At 30.7% G+C, this 16657-nt stretch overlaps 1 protein-coding gene across 1 annotated transcript in view; it reads left to right on the top strand.

Annotated features, from left to right (window-relative positions):
- LOC142328297 (cytochrome P450 4C1-like) overlaps nt 1-16657 on the top strand; it is a 32951-nt gene that overhangs the window by 4473 nt on the left and 11821 nt on the right. The window contains exons 2-5 of the mRNA XM_075372003.1: nt 4639-4842; nt 10137-10243; nt 14084-14171; nt 16076-16261. Coding sequence (XP_075228118.1) covers nt 4639-4842; nt 10137-10243; nt 14084-14171; nt 16076-16261 — 585 coding nt within the window. The remainder of the gene's footprint in view (nt 1-4638; nt 4843-10136; nt 10244-14083; nt 14172-16075; nt 16262-16657) is intronic.

The following is a 16657-nucleotide window of genomic DNA, read 5'->3' as shown; positions in this document are numbered from 1 at the left end:
ATGTGGTGCTATAGGAGAATGTTAAAAATCAGATGGGTGGATAAAGTGACAAATGAAGAGGTATTGCGGCAAATAGATGAAGAAAGAAGCATTTGGAAAAATATAGTTAAAAGAAGAGACAGACTTATAGGCCACATATTAAGGCATCCTGGAATAGTCGCTTTAATATTGGAAGGACAGGTAGAAGGGAAAAATTGTGTAGGCAGGCCACGTTTGGAGTATGTAAAACAAATTGTTGGGGATGTAGGATGTAGAGGGTATACTGAAATGAAACGACTAGCACTAGATAGGGAATCTTGGAGAGCTGCATCAAACCAGTCAAATGACTGAAGACAAAAAAAAAAAAAAAAAATATACTATGAGCACATAAGAAACACATCGTATCGCATCGAATCGCAATTTCTCAATTGCCGCGATCAATTAACTTTTTTGTGATTGGCTGAAAAGTATATAGAATACGTTCTATACTTTTCTCTAAAGGACGTGGTCACCGTTGACCCTAACACTTATATAAACACACTGATTGTGAGCCTGATAGTGAGCTTTTATTACGAACTACATCTTGCTAGATCTTAGAACATTGAACGGTTGGGTTACACAGCAGCCATTTTATTTAGGATGTATAGTGCGAAACTAGCGTTTGTTTAAGGAAAAGTATCGGACGCCAGGACGATATTCGAAACATAGAACTCGCACATTAAAGTAGTGCAAATGTTATTCATTTGTCATGGAAGGTTGCACGGATTTATAGTTTTGAGTTCAAGTCATTCTTTTTCATACATTCCGGTATTTCTCACTTAAAGATTACAAGTATCTTTTTTGAAAAAAATATTTATTTTACACAAAATAACTTTTAAGAAGGTGGTAGAAATGGTTTGTGGAATAGTTAAATTGTTTTATTTTACTTATGATTATCTATTACTTCTACTGAATTCGGGTATATTGCACTATGGATATCAGTGTTTGCAACATGACTGATCCGGAAAAGGTAGCATTTGATAAGCAACATTTGTATTTTCCACTATAGTGAGATAAATGATAGCTTACTTGAAAAGTAATAGTAAATTAATTATTTACTGCTACTTTCACTTTAAGAATGATCCTTTTTAGAAAAAAGTAACGAAAACATTATTTGCTATAATAATAAGGATATTTATCATAATTCTGAATAACAGTAAGATTCTGCTAAAATAAAAATTACAAAATTTTAAATTAATATTTCACTGTAATTACATGGTAATTTCTCTTGACACATGAGTAATTTAAATGCAAAAAGGCTACTATAAAATTCCTCTATGTGTATACAATGTGTATACACATATGTTCATCAGTATATGTTCATCCACATGATACTGATTTAATCTAGATAAAACATCATTAACAATTTATCATCGTCTCTTCATTATTCAACACTATTCTTCTTAAAAAGGTTTTTCACTTTCCCATAGACCTTTACATCTTTTCTTATTAAATAGTTTTGTAGAAACACACCTTAAGTAATTAAATCGGAGATGATTGAACGTATATTAAATGCAACAGTGGATTTTTTTGAAATGATATTCTAATCAAAAATAAGTTGCATTACGAAGTAGAGATACTTCTTTTAGTGTGAAGATGATTATCATTTTATTTTTGAAATAAATACTTTTTTTAAAAATCTAATGATTAGGCAAATTCAGAAGAATTGTGCCATACAATTCTATCAGTACTAACCCGTTGGGATTGTTTTCCCACCATTGAATAAGCTGCATTTAAAAAATAAAAAATCATGTAAATCTTTTGACACAGTATTTGAAATCCCTATAACACAATTGAACTCTGTATAATACGGTCTCTATAGTACCGTTATTAAAACGCATTGAGATATTCTGTGATATTTTATTATCAAATTTAAAAAAAAAAAAAAACTAAGGAAATTGACCTTCCTTGTCGTTAATTTTTTTTTTATAGTCGGTTTGTGAAAAGGTATCATTTAACAGAAAAAAACAAGTAAACTTAATTTTTAAAAAAATCATTATTATGAAGAAATTTTTAAAAGTTTATTAGAAGGCAATAAATATTTATATCTGGAGTTACACCTCCAGAGGCTAGCCACCACTTATTTTTTATTATTTTACGTATACATATATATGTATATATATATATATATATATATATATATACATATATACATATATATGTATATATATATATATATATATATATATATATATATATTGTAGTTCAAACTTAAGATCTTTTTATATTTTTTCTTTCTTCCAATATTAAAGATCATATTTCAATTTATTTCTCTTTTTACTAAATAGCTTCATTTATTTTTCTTATTCAATAATCTTCTAATATTTAATATGCTCAGCATAAAAATTTCATTTAAATTTAAAATGTTCTCTCGATTCCCAGTTAATGTAACTGAGTAGGAAACTTTTTTTACGGCTTTATTTTGTTTTGGTCTTCAGTCATTTGACTGGTTCATTGCAGCTCCTCAAGATTCTCTACCTACTACCAGTCGCTTCATTTCTGTATACGCCCTACATCCTACACCTAGCTGAATTACCGTTTAAATTACGCGAATGGAACCTGTATCATAATGAGGGTGATTTTGGTTAGAGATATTAATTATGATAAGGGTGTTTAACTGTACAAAAGTATACTCTTTTCAACCACTGACCAATCAGAAGAGGTACTGCATAAAGTATCTGCTGTTTTTGTTTAATTTTATTTATCAGTTAGCAAGCAGTGGTTATTTTGAAAGTATACCAACAGGTAAATAGGTTCCTTTACTACATTTTTATCTTTTATTAATAATGTCGGATTCTGAGGAAGAAAGTTTTTAATACTGATCGAAATTAAAGAAAAGGCAGAACTTATATAGTCATGTATTATATGTATATGTATATAATCATGTAATAACGTATTGCCATAGAAATATATTGTTTAATGTCTTTTTGAAAAATCTAACGAAAGCATTAAAAGAATGCGTTATATCATTGGTTTAAATCAGTAGTCCCAATAAGTTTTAAGTCGCAAAATTCTGTTGTAGAAAAAAATGTTTTATTCCTCTCCCTAAATTAATCATTAGCTCGAAGTTTACAAAACGAGCATTGACAGTGACGTAACTTAGTTCGCACTCGTGCATTGATCGCTTGTTTCATAATGAACTATAATAATATATCTGTTAGTAATTAAATTATTAAGTTATAATTTCATACAATTGTAATATAATATATATAATAAAATAAAGTTGTCTTAAATGATCTATCGTCTATTAACCATTTTTTTATTTGAATTTGAATAATACTATTAAAATTCTTGAAAATTTATTAAATGATTAAATGATGAGAAACAGTTAATATTAGCACGGTGTTATTATCGTGAAGGTCTTTACAATGTCATATCCTAAAAAATCGTAATAAATAAGTTGATATCAAGAGAACATAGCAGTTCTTTCCCTGCTGACTTAGAATACACATCTACATTATCGCCCTGTTTAAATATGGATCCAAACATGCCACGTAAGTGTGATATAACAAATTAGTGATATTATTTAGTAAGTTCAACGAAAAAAAGTTTAATTTAAAAGCTACAATTATTTATTTGAGTAATTTTCAGCTTTATTTAATTAAAATGGTAATTTATGGATTAGAGTTGATTATTTGACCCAAAGATGAAATCGATTCTGTCTATTATAATTCAATCTGTTAGTCCCAATACAATGGCGTCAAAAATGTATTGTTATGTAATCTTTCCTGCACACAAAATTTGACTGAATTCATTATTTATGTATTATTAGATATATATCTTTTTCAAATTCAGTATCTTTCATAAGTGGTTTTTGTTTTCAACTCTTAGTACTACATTAATCTTATTAAATTTAGAAAGAAAAAAAAAATCAGTATTGATTATCTGTTACAAATACTTGCATTTTATTCTTATTTTAAAGTAAAAGCATAATTAATACTTCATTTGTGTCATAAAGTATTTTTCAAAAGGTCGGTGATAAGCAGCTTATTATTTGATGAATATTGTTAACAAATGTTTTATCAAAATTTTAGCTAAGGTTGCCGGTGTTTCAGAAGACTTCACATTTTTAAACAATAGACAATCTAATTTTAAAATTTATTCATAAAATTGGCTCATTCTTCGAAGTGGAAATAATCTGATTCTCAGAATTGTGAATGAATATTATACTTTCAAACTGAAGTAATTATGTAACAATCGTTAACATTTTTAATATTTTCTAACCATCAACAAGTAATCAATTTTTTATTAATTTAAAAATTTCAAATTAGTTTTACCGTGCTGTAAGTTTCTCCAATTGTTAAATCTATGTAGGGTGCTGATAATTCAGATATACGTGTACCCTATTACTGGTAATTTATCTTTAATATGTATTAGATTTAAATCTATATATAAATTATTAATTTAAACTAAAATAAACATATTACGAACAACTTTTTTACTGTAAACAAATTTATTAATTTTAATATTAATTGTTATTGTAAAATTGATTTTTATAAACTTTGCTTTCATAAAAAATTGATCTTTTTTAGTCATTTATTTTCTCCTTTCTACCTGGAAGATCAGCATTTGACGGATTTTTGTACAGCTGTTTAATTGATTTTTTTACTTTTTTTACAGCGGCGTGGATGTCAAAAGTAGGAAAAGATTTAGATATTATATGCTACAAAATATTCTGGGCTATCATGATACTTCTAGTTACTTCATTAGCTTGGCATACCTGGAGAATAATTAGAATAGAAAGAATAATTAAAAAAATCCCCGGTCCACCGATATGGCCTATCATTGGAAATGCTCATTTATTTTTTGGTCTGGATGTACATAGTAAGTACAATTAATCTATCTATGAAATTTTATTTAATAAGTTTTATTAAACAATGATTCTTCAGAGATTTGTGTCTCCTGATAATATAAAACTAAGTGATATAAAAATAAAATAAACATCTGTAATTAAAACTCATAGTAATCATTTTTTTAAATTATAAAATTGACCATCATTAATTTTTACCTACACTGTTTAAAACAGTGTAAGCATTAACACGAATGGAAAAGTGTAGATAATGAATTTTCCTTTATACTCCATAAAAAACATCAGTACGAAATGTTACCTCTGCTTTCCACAAAGTAGAAGTAGCAATAAAATTCATTACATTAGTTGTTTGCAGTTTTATTCAAGTAAAATATGTTAATAGCACGATGTTCAATGTGTTTCTGGTTTACCGTTAGCGGCATATACTTTGTGAAAAATAGTATTTAAACATATGTATGAGTTAGTTTTTCTAGTGGAAAATTGCAATTCCATGATATCTACAGAAATAAATAGTACCTTACAATGGTTAATGAAATCTGCTACTTCATCTGTGACAGCGATTAATAAAAAAAAAAAATTATACGTTAACTCCTGGTGCATTTTACGAAATAAAAATTGATATTGGAACCAATTTTATGTATCATTTTTCAGAAAATGGCTGATAAAGCATTTTAGACAAAATTTTATTGGACTTAACATTTTCAATCAAAAACTTACACGAGTTATGATTACTTAAACGCTGTAAATATGAGTTAGCACATCATTGAGAGGTGTCTTTCTAAACAATTGAACATGTATTATTTTCTAATATGAAGAATCACCAGAGCATTTTAACAACACTGTTATTTATTAGCTGAATTGAAAATTTCTCAACAAATCAATTGATTTGAGGTAGGCTAAACGCTTGGATAGTACGCCTGAAATAAATCCTCCCGAATGATTTTTGTTGGAACATATAAATTGATGATCCAAAGTTAAAAACTTTGCTTCATTCTTGGGGACAACAATATGAATTTCTGAAAGACAACATACATCTTTAAAGTTACTTTGTTGTTACAAGATAATAATGTTACTTCAACTTTTATTGTTTTTCTGTTGTACATACAACAAATATACCTAAATAAATAAATAAATAATGTATGAAATTTATAATAAATGGTACAAAAATTTCAATCCCACAAACAAACACAGTACATAATTTCACATTTGTCGACTGTTCAACAGGATAACCAAACATTCATATTTTATTTTTATTTTTCTTCTTCTTTTCCCCTGGGCCAGATCATGCAGTTAAGTATTACACAACCCAGGGGAATGTCCTTTATTCTTACGGGCCTCCACGTCTCGGCCCGCCGGTCGGATCTCACTTTCCGTCTGCCTCAAACCCCCAGAGTAGGTTCTACCAGGCCCGGCTATGTTTTCCCTGGATCCCACTCCGGGTACCGGGACTCGGTCTTTGTGCCAATGTCTCTAACGGGGACACCCTAAGTGGAGCATCCCCGCCGGGACTCGGTCTTTCTCGCTCGGGGGTGCGAGAGTCCCCGTGCCTCATGCCTCTCGTGCAAGCATGTGCAAACGGCAGTTCCGCAGAGGGCTGTCTCTCATCCCGGAGCCCCCCGATCCTTCTCCTGAAGTACCATCGCTACGAACCCTGGGATTATGTCGAAGCTCCTGGAGCTTCGCAACATGGTGGCGATGATGTTCTCTACGCTGAGCGGTCCGGCAATCGCCGAGCAAACTTGTCGGTAATCAACCCACTGCGGGCACCAGAACACCACGTATTCTGGGGCATCCGGGTCGCCGTAGTAAGGCCAGTAAGGGTCATCCGATCACACAGGTAGGCGCGGAAGACCCCATGGCCGGTCAGAAATTCCGTGAGCCAGTTCAGCTCACCAAACCTCCGACTAGCACATGGCTTTATATCCGTGATAAGGTGGTTCGACCACCTATCCGTGGTGGACACATCCCACCTAGCTTACCAATCCCGGAAAAGGGCCGCTTTCATGTCCTGTTTGTGAACTTCCCGGTGGCTCAGCACTCTAGTCTCGGCTAGCTGCTGAAGAGGTTGCTGCCCCGTGATCACCAGCACCACCTCTGTTGAAACCAAGGCTAATGCTAATGCCACCTTGAGGACCATGCGGCGCTCTACTCCCTCTAGGATTCTCCTCTGGTGCCCCATGGCCATGGCTCTTTTCCACGCCGGAACGTCGTAGAGAAGTATTGCATTGACCACGTGTGAGTACAGCCTTTTTTACGATGCTCGTGGTCGTCGATGTTTGAGAGAAAACTAGCCAGTCGCTGCACCATCCGTCCCGCATTCTCACTAACCCCTTTCACATGATTGGTGAACGATTGCTTGTGGTCCAACTTCATTCCCAAGTACTTGGTGGTTTCCCGCGACTGGACCACTTTTCCGTCGATGTTGATCGCGATGGGCGCCAGCACCCTTCACCCCGCCAGCGGGACGAAAACAGATTTCCTTCGGGACAGCTGCAACCCATTTTCCGTCATCCGTCTTCCAATCTTAGCGATAGCGGCGTTCGCAGCGTCAGCCACCCCCACCTCACTATCGCGAGGGTCAAATTATCAGCGTAGGCAATTGGAGTCATCCCTTCCGGGTAACATTCATATTTAAGATTTTATTTAATAACTGTTAAATATAACTCATAATAATTTTCATTATCACCTAATCTTGTTCCATATTACTGCAGATTGTACCGTGAATTTTTTGATTGTTTGTATCATATGAAATATTGTAATATTCAATTAAAATACAAATGTGTATACAAATTATACACAGAATGTTCCATGAATTCCCCCGGGATTTTTACAACATTTTCGACTTATGAAAATTATGTATAAAAGTCCTATAGATGATATTTATCCTAAAATACTTCATTTGTGCGTTATGGGTAATGAAATATCTCACTTGAATTTCAGCTGCTCCGAAGAAATGAGGTCGTACTGAAATTTGTAGGACGTTAATTAAAACGAAAAAATTTGTGATTTTCTATTGATTTTATATCTAAACAAGTGAATAAAAAAGGTTGCAAAACCTATCTTCAATAGTTTGAGAAACCAGGGGTAAAAACCAATAAATTGGGAGAAAAACAATTTTTTTTTATGTTTGACGTACAATAATTTTGTTAAATTGGTAATAACCACATAATAATTTTTATTAAAAGTTGTAGCGAAATTAATTCTGAACATAAGAATGTAAGATAAGTTGAGTAAAACAAAGGTAATTTAGTAAATTTTGAATTATGTAGAATCAGTGCACTAAACCAAAATGCGTATTATACGTATCAGTTTATAATAAATTTTCAAAAATGAGCCCGCAATTTTCAACATATTTCAGGGTACGTTTCTCTACTGCAGCTGTTGCTGGTTTTAGTTCTTTAGGGTCTTATGTTACTCAACCACATCCATATTACGGACAATTATTTCCTAATGAGAATGTTTTTTTTTTGTTTACAATATTTTTCATCCATCCACTGAAACAAAAATTTAAGGTGGTTGATCAGGCGATCTTTGTGGCCAGGGCAAACCTCTACGACCAATTTTATTCTCAGGGAAATGATGGTTTAAGTGACTGGAAATGGCACAAGTGATGAGTGGAGGCCCACTTTTTGCTGGAAATGTACTATGCGTCTCAACACTAGAGGAACATCTTTAAGCAGCTGAGGCAATTCTTCTTGAAGGAAGTGAAAGTAGATCTGGACATTTAAGTTAAACTCTGATCAGCTTAGAATGATGGCCTGTACTGACGCCTGGACTGCGCTAAACTGCATCGATAATAAATTCATCAATACATCGGTCGTTTTGGACAGATCGTTCGTAGATGGTACGAATTCTAGGTAGTGAACCTGTTTCCCGAAGATTGTGAAAAGTCAGGCTAGTTGTTATGAGATCTAGAGTCTTATTCAGAAAACGTGTTCCATATTCTACAGCAGCAGTTGTACAATTACCACTAAACACGATAAAAATGAACAACACCACATCATCGTATTTATTTTTTTTTTTTTACCTTCGGGACCACCGTTAGGTATTACTTTAAAGATTAGATGAATGACAATTTTTGTAGCGTGTGACAATGCCATGCCTGACCGGGTTTCGAACACGATACTTCCGGATGAAAGGTCGATACACTACCACTCACGCCACGGAGGCCGGAATGTCAGCGTATTAATCTGTTGTAAATAAGTACGGCATTACTTCAATAGCAAACTGATCATATTCACACTAAAATTCACAGAAGACTTTCGCTAACAACAGCACACTTTACAGTTCCCGATGAACGTAATGTACATTACAGAATGATTTAAACGCTAACACAATATTTCTTATTGCTGATCAGCTGTTGTTATTTTATTGACAACATTGATATAATAATTTTTTACCTAATTTAATGTATTCCTGTCATTAATTTAAAAAAAATATTATGTAACTTTTATTTAGTTTTATTTTACAATTTTTGTAATTTTCAGTGTTTTTTTAATATTTTTACAGCAATTTTTAACAGTAAATTTTATTTTTAGAATTTTTTCACAAAATTAAAAAAAATTGGTTTTTGTTTACATTAAATAAGTACTTTTCAGACAAATATAGTATAACACTGTTTCTAAACAAAATTCAATTTTTTGTAACTTCTTTTGTATTCTTCAACTTATAAGTAATTTTATTCAGAAATAAAGTCTGTACAAAATTTTTATAAGTTTATTTTCCGTTTAAAAAAATTATTACACGTCAAATATAAGAAACAGGATTTTTAACCTCAAATTACTGGGTTTCACCCCAGATTTCTCAAACACTATTGCAGATAGTTTTAGGTTCTGAGATTTCTTTTATTCGTTTTTTTTATTTCAACAGCAACAAGAAATAACTAATTTTGCCCCTAAGTAATGTCTTAAAAATTTCAGTAGGATCTCATTTCACCGGGGTAGCTGAAAATCAAGCGAAAATTTCAGTAGCCATAACTCTCAAACGATGCATTTTTTGACATGTGTTTATAACTGTTTTACCATTATTTTCACAGAGAATAAAGGGTATTAAGGTCCCAGAAAAACGTAGCCATGCACTCTGTATATATATATATATATATATATATATATATATATAATTTAAAAATTGCACTCCTTACAATTACTTGCAATTTAATTATAAATGTAATTAAAAAAAAAGCAAAATCCTGCTTCTTAATATTTAATATAAACAATTTTTTGATGATTTCGATTCAGACAGTTAATAAATAAATATGAACATAATTAGTACACATATTTTCCATTTTTCTTGTTTATTTGCTTTTCAGAACTAATTTCTAAAACAAACCAACTAATTGAAGAATATGGAGGCTCATTTCGTTTCTGGTTAGGACCAAACTTGAAGGTATTTTTGGCAGAACCAAGACATATTAAGGTATGAATTTAACTGAAATAAATAAAATTTCATATATTTTTTACAAGTATTACGTAAGTAGTGTTTTATTGGCCCTAAAATTTATTGGTAAACGACTTGAATTCAATGTATTAAATATGGTTGGTAATATTCATTCAATTATACATTATTTAAACATATAAAATTATAAACTTATAGTAAGTTATTATTTTCTTATTTATAAATAAAACTTAATTTCTAAATTCATTCCACCTAGATTAATTTTTAAACTTTGTAATCTGGCACAACTTCAATTATCAAAAAGATTGAGAACCAAAATTTATTAATCGTTGTAACATTTTTCTTGGTACTTACAATCTAATTAGTAATCTCCTGTTTTATTTCGAATTTTTAGTATATTCGAAAAGTTATTTAACTTACATCATTTTATTATAACTTCTAAAATTATAAAACGCAATGGTCATCAGCTTTGCGTTAGAAACATTATATATATTTTTACCACTTATCCTGCTGACTGTTCTTTCACCAAAACTTTTAATTGTCTTTGCTGCACAAATATTAATTCAAAATTTTAATGTAAACGACGTCAAAATTGTCCAATTGTTTTATGTAATCTTTAACTGACAAACATTAACATTAAAATTATAGAAATTCTACGAAGTTAAAACGTAATCGTGTGATTTTTCAAAAGCTAAAATCATAGTTTTTAGAGAAACCTTCATTCATGAAAGTTGTCAGGTAAAAATTCGCAAGATGTAAATAAAAAAAAAAAAAAAATTTTATGGAATTTACGTAGATGAAAATTAACAAGCTATATAATATCGTTTTATCTTTTGCATACGAATTGTTATATTAATTAATTCTTTTTTAATAAAATTAAAATTCCTGTTTTGCTTTTTTCTGTACCCTGTATTTTATAACATTTGATTAATAATTATTAATATTAAAAATATTATATAAATATATAAAAAATTGATAATATTCGCAATTATAATAAAATAAATCCCAAACCCAGAAAAACATAAAAAACCTAACATAAACAAATGCAACAAATTTATAACTAAAAGGAAATAACAAAGATATAATTAACCCCAAAATAGGAAATAAAAAATAAATGAAATAATTACCCTTAAATTAAAAGAAAGAAAATAAAATACTTATAAAATTTATAACTTGTAAAGAAATATTTATAAGTCAAAAGAAATTATTTTAATAACCTTCACAGTTTTGCACACTTTAATATATTAAACATGTTATTAAAATATAAAAACATATTTAATATATATACCATGTGTCCCACGAAGAGGTGTACGCTTTTGATTTAATATCAGTTGCCATTTCCCCACCGATTCTATTAAAACTTTAAAACCGAAAAAGGAACTGTGAATGTCTACCTTCTAGGATGTTCGCATTTACAAAAAAATTACGACTTTCAAATAAGAACATCAATTTTAGATAAATCACTTATATTATTTATTACAAAGTAATTAAAAAATTTAATAAAACAAGTTAATAATTAACGTTGCTTCACTTTCCTGTGTAAATATTTAATTGTTAAAATTGGATTTATAACTCAATAAAAAGCTAAATGTTGTGCATGGTCCATGGCATTTGACAATCTAGCAGAGTCCATACAATACTTCAGAGCTGAATTTCCTGATGTTGATCCGCCAACCAAAATGTCAATTTCTAAGTATAAGTGTTGTTGTTGGAAGCTAGTTGTGTGGTTAATAAATACAGCCAATCTACTGATGAAAAAAAAGAGGAATTGGTGTGTGCTTCATTACTGCGATCTCCGTTAACATAATTCCATTAGAAAAGTTTCTTTTCTAATGATCAGTATCTAATTTTCAGTATCTTTAGATACTGTATCAATATTTTAATATTTAAATTTAAATTTTATATTTATGATTCTAATTTCTATTATCCTACAACATATCAGAGAACCACCATAAATTAAAGTATTACTTCAGAGGATGAATGAGAATGATATAGGAATGTAAATGAAGTGCAGTCTTGTACAGTCTTGGCTTTACCAGTCCTGAGACGTGTAGTTAATTCTAATTCAACCACCAAAAACATCGGTATCCACTATGTTGTATTCAAATCCGGATAAAAGTAATCTGCCTTTACTAGGATTTGAACCTTAGAACTCTCGATTTCGAAATCAGCTGATTTGCGATGAAGAGTTCACCACAAGATCAACTAGGTGAGTTGATCTTCTTTATCTAGCTGATTATATTGATGCAATTTAACATACAAAGTGCAGATGATTTTAATCATTACGAATGAATCCTTTATTGTTTTCTCCATAATGACTGGGAGAGGTATAATCAACATGAATCGAATTACTTTTAAAGTAAGTAATTCTAACATATTTCGTTTTTACCTACGTCGGCCTTCTGATTCTAAGAAGTCAAGAACAATATTTTAAGAGATGTTAGAAACGGCTGGTATGAATTTAATACACGTTCTCCATGTTTTAACATCTTTGAGGTAAAACAGCTGTGTAGGAACAATTTCCCGAATGAGCATTACCTTTTAAATTGTGTAGGAGACCAAGAGAAATTCTATCGGGTGGCCCCGCGGGCATCCAGACGTAGGCTAATAATGTCGTCTATTACCGTTCTTCTATATTCTGCCCCGGTTTGGGGTGCAGCAGTGAGAGTCAGAAGGAACCAGGTACGTCTGAAGAGCATTCATCGGCGTACGTTATTGGGCGTCATTACAGGATGTAGAACAATGTCATACAGTTCGGCGTGAGTTTTGGCCTTAGTTTTGCCAATTAATCTACAGATTAGGGAGCCCGAGCTTCATTATGAGGGCATGGGGAAGAACGAGGCTGAGACAATTGTGGGTGAAGCATGGCTAGAAAGATGGATGACAGGAAATGACGCTGCTTGGATTAAGAGATTAATTACTGACTTAGATACTTGGATGTAATGAAAACACGGACAGATGAACTTCTTTACTTCACAAATGCTTTACGGGCACGGGATATATGTACATTACCTCAACAGATTTGGTAGACGTGATTCCTGTTGCATGTTTTGCAGCGAAGAGGACACAGTAGAGCACACCATATTTGAGTGTGTGTGAATAATGCCACTTATGCCGAATCCAAGCAGGTATTAAAAGATTACGACCTGAGAACCTGGTGATCTTCATGTTGGCATCAGAGGATAAATGGAGGGCTTTCTACACGTTTTCAATGAAATTGTTACACGCTAAGGTCACTGAGGGGAGACGTCGTAGCTTTTAGCGTAGGAAGGGCGGACAGCCCTATTCCGGTGAAGGGTTGGGGACTCCGAGGGAGATTACTAGCACTGGGAAATAAAAGACCGAGACCCACCCGCCGGATGGGATTCTGGGAACGACATAGTCGGGCTCAGTTGCCCCTTCCTGGATGCAGGCAAAGAGAGAAAAGATCCAACTGGGGGGGCCGAACTGCCGGTTGGTGGGGAGGCTCCCTTAGATTTTAAGGATGTTTCCCTGGGTCGAGTTTTACTTAACTATATGTCCGGCTCAGGGGAGTAGGGGTTAAAAAAAAGAGAACTTCTACGAAAAAACTGGTTTAAGAAAGTGAAAGAAATTATGAAAAGGATTATAGTAGTGGATAGTGTTATAAAGTAGATCTTATAAAAGAGTAGAAGAGGTGGTAATCTTTGAACAGTAGCTTAACTACCAGTTACAATTTAAAGGATTAAGATGGTATGGAGGAAATAGACTTATAGATATACATATACATATATATATATATATATATATATATATATATTTATATATATATATATGTATATATCACACTATATTAGGAATGAAATAAATGTTTAAAATTACTTTTTTTCTTTATTTGATCAGGCAATATTGACAAGCGAATGTGCAACAAACAAAGATCCGTGTTATGAATATTTTAAACAAGGAATAGATGGAATTTTGATTGCATCAGGTAAAATAAGTTCGAATTCATTCTTAATTTTTTTTTACGTTAAGTTTATTTTATGTATGTTCTAAATTTATTTCTAACTTACATAGATAATCTTTTTCCCTGTTAATTTTTGTTACTGATATCTGAATTCTAATTCCTACCATCAGGTTTAGATCATGAACAATTCAGAAATGTTGACAAGCTTTGTTCCTCTTTGTTAAAAATGCCAGGCGATTAAATCATACTATATAACAAATCTTACCACGCTACGTTTAGTTTTCCATTTATCTGCTAGATGCCTAGCGAACAGTGAAGCCGACAATTGGTCTAAGATCTTGTCTGCGTATTCAACCTTACAATTTTGTTGAGTATCAGTATTATTGTGTACTATAGAATATATCTTCATTTAACTTTTTTCATTTCTGTTTTGTTATTACGACGATAGTTACATGAGAAAAACTTGTTTCCTGACGTTTGCTAAAATAATTATTTCATGACTACTTTAAATCTGTTTCTATATGTTATTGAATAAAAATGTTATATGATATAAGAATTTAATTTGTTAATATTATGATAAAAATAAGTTTGAAGGATTAATCTATTCTTACATTAAATATAATCATAGTTAAGAACTGATCGTTATATCCACTATAAACTACGTTATAGATGTCTAAAAAATCCGAAAGAATTAAAACAAAAACGTATTTTATCGGCTACATTTGGGAAAATTTCACATATATATGTATTAAAAGTGTAAGATATTTTTTTGTTATGTTCAGTCATACATTATTACATATAAGTGCAATCCAAATTGGACAGAGTTTATTATTTTTTTTTTTAAATTAATACTTCAGATAGGAACCATGAAGAATTTATTTTAATTCAAACAACGTTAATGAAAAAGTTGCAAAATCTCTAAAACACCTTTGGTGGCTTTATTGAATTGTGGGTGTATTGAAATTTTTTTTGCCAAAACATGTTATACTTCGGAAGTTAGTTAATATTAATACTAAGTTCGTTAACTTTTGCGTTGAACATAGAATTGTAAACAATACATCAGAGATAAAAAAGACTTTTCTAAGACTGGTTTTCCTAATATAAAAAAATACTTTATTATAAGGTTAATTGTTACGGCTTACATTTTTTTCTTGTTCTGTCCGTACAAAACGCGGTTAGCATCTAGCCCACAGAATTATCCAAAAAATGCTGTTACATTATTAATTCTATAACCTGATTTTTATCAGTGCATATTACATCATACGAATTGGAATTAAATTACGGTTAGTAGGAAAAAGGTTTTCCACTAGCTTCAGAAAACCTGCATTTTCATTCATGTACGAACAGATATGACGTAGAAGAAAAATTTGGTAATGAGTTTATTTTTTTTTCAAAAACATGTACAAAAAAGCAATTTTTTTTATAAAGGTGATTCATTAAGTGATTGTTTATAAATTATTCTCAAAACATATCTTAAAATTTTAAAATAAAGATAGCTGCTCCAAATAATTGAATTAATTAATTGGTAAATTAATAGTTATAGTTATAGTTTTACAATATATTGTTTATTATGTACCGAATTTAATTTGTATTTTAGTTAGTGTAATGTAATTTTTTTTATTGAAACATAAAATCTTTTTGAATAAAATGAAAAATATACGAATGAATAAAGAAAGAATAATCAGAAATTAAGAATTTAATTATCATTGAAATTTTAATTATTTTATTAAACAAATATTATCTCATTATATTTCTAATGTAATTATCATTATAATTGTTATTTTTTTTGTTGTAATAATACTGATTTTTTTTCTAGCCCTGTCAATCTGTTACGACACTTCCACTGTACCTACATATACTGCCACTAGTGTCTCATCAACACCGAAATTTTTTTTTTTTATTTATGTCTTTATTAATCTTTTTTATAGGAGAAAATTGGAAACAGTTACGTAAGATGGTTAATCCCACCTTCAATCAAAAAATACTAGAAAGTTTTACAAAATGTTTTAATGAAGAAAGTAAAATTCTTGTTAACGTATTGGAAGAGAAAATTGATGCACCTCCATTTGATATGCACGAATATGTCGCAAGAACGACCCTGGATATACTTTGTGGTAATTGAAAAATAAAAATGATCTAATTACATTTTTATAACTCATATAACTTATATTAAGGTATTTTTCAATAAAAACAGTTATCAGCAGTTATCAAAAGCAGCAGTTATCAACAGTTATCAAAAATTTTCAATCATTCTATTCCTGGGTATGCAATTTTTGCTTCGTATTTTGTTCTAAATTACTTGTAATTTAAATAAATTTATGTTCTTTGTCATATTATTTGAACATTTAATTTCTTCAGTAAACGTTTAGCTTCAAAATTATTTTTAAAATTACTTAATATTAAGATTCATTTTACATTATACTCTCGAATTGTGTTACATAATTCTAATAGTTTGAATTCTTTAAGAAATAATTTGTAGAAAAAATAGAACCATATTTATAATTATAATT

The sequence above is a fragment of the Lycorma delicatula genome, chromosome 7 (genome assembly GCF_047948215.1).
Source record: "Lycorma delicatula isolate Av1 chromosome 7, ASM4794821v1, whole genome shotgun sequence".
NCBI classification, from domain to species: domain Eukaryota; kingdom Metazoa; phylum Arthropoda; class Insecta; order Hemiptera; family Fulgoridae; genus Lycorma; species Lycorma delicatula.
This window is presented reverse-complemented; position numbering and strand designations above follow the sequence as displayed.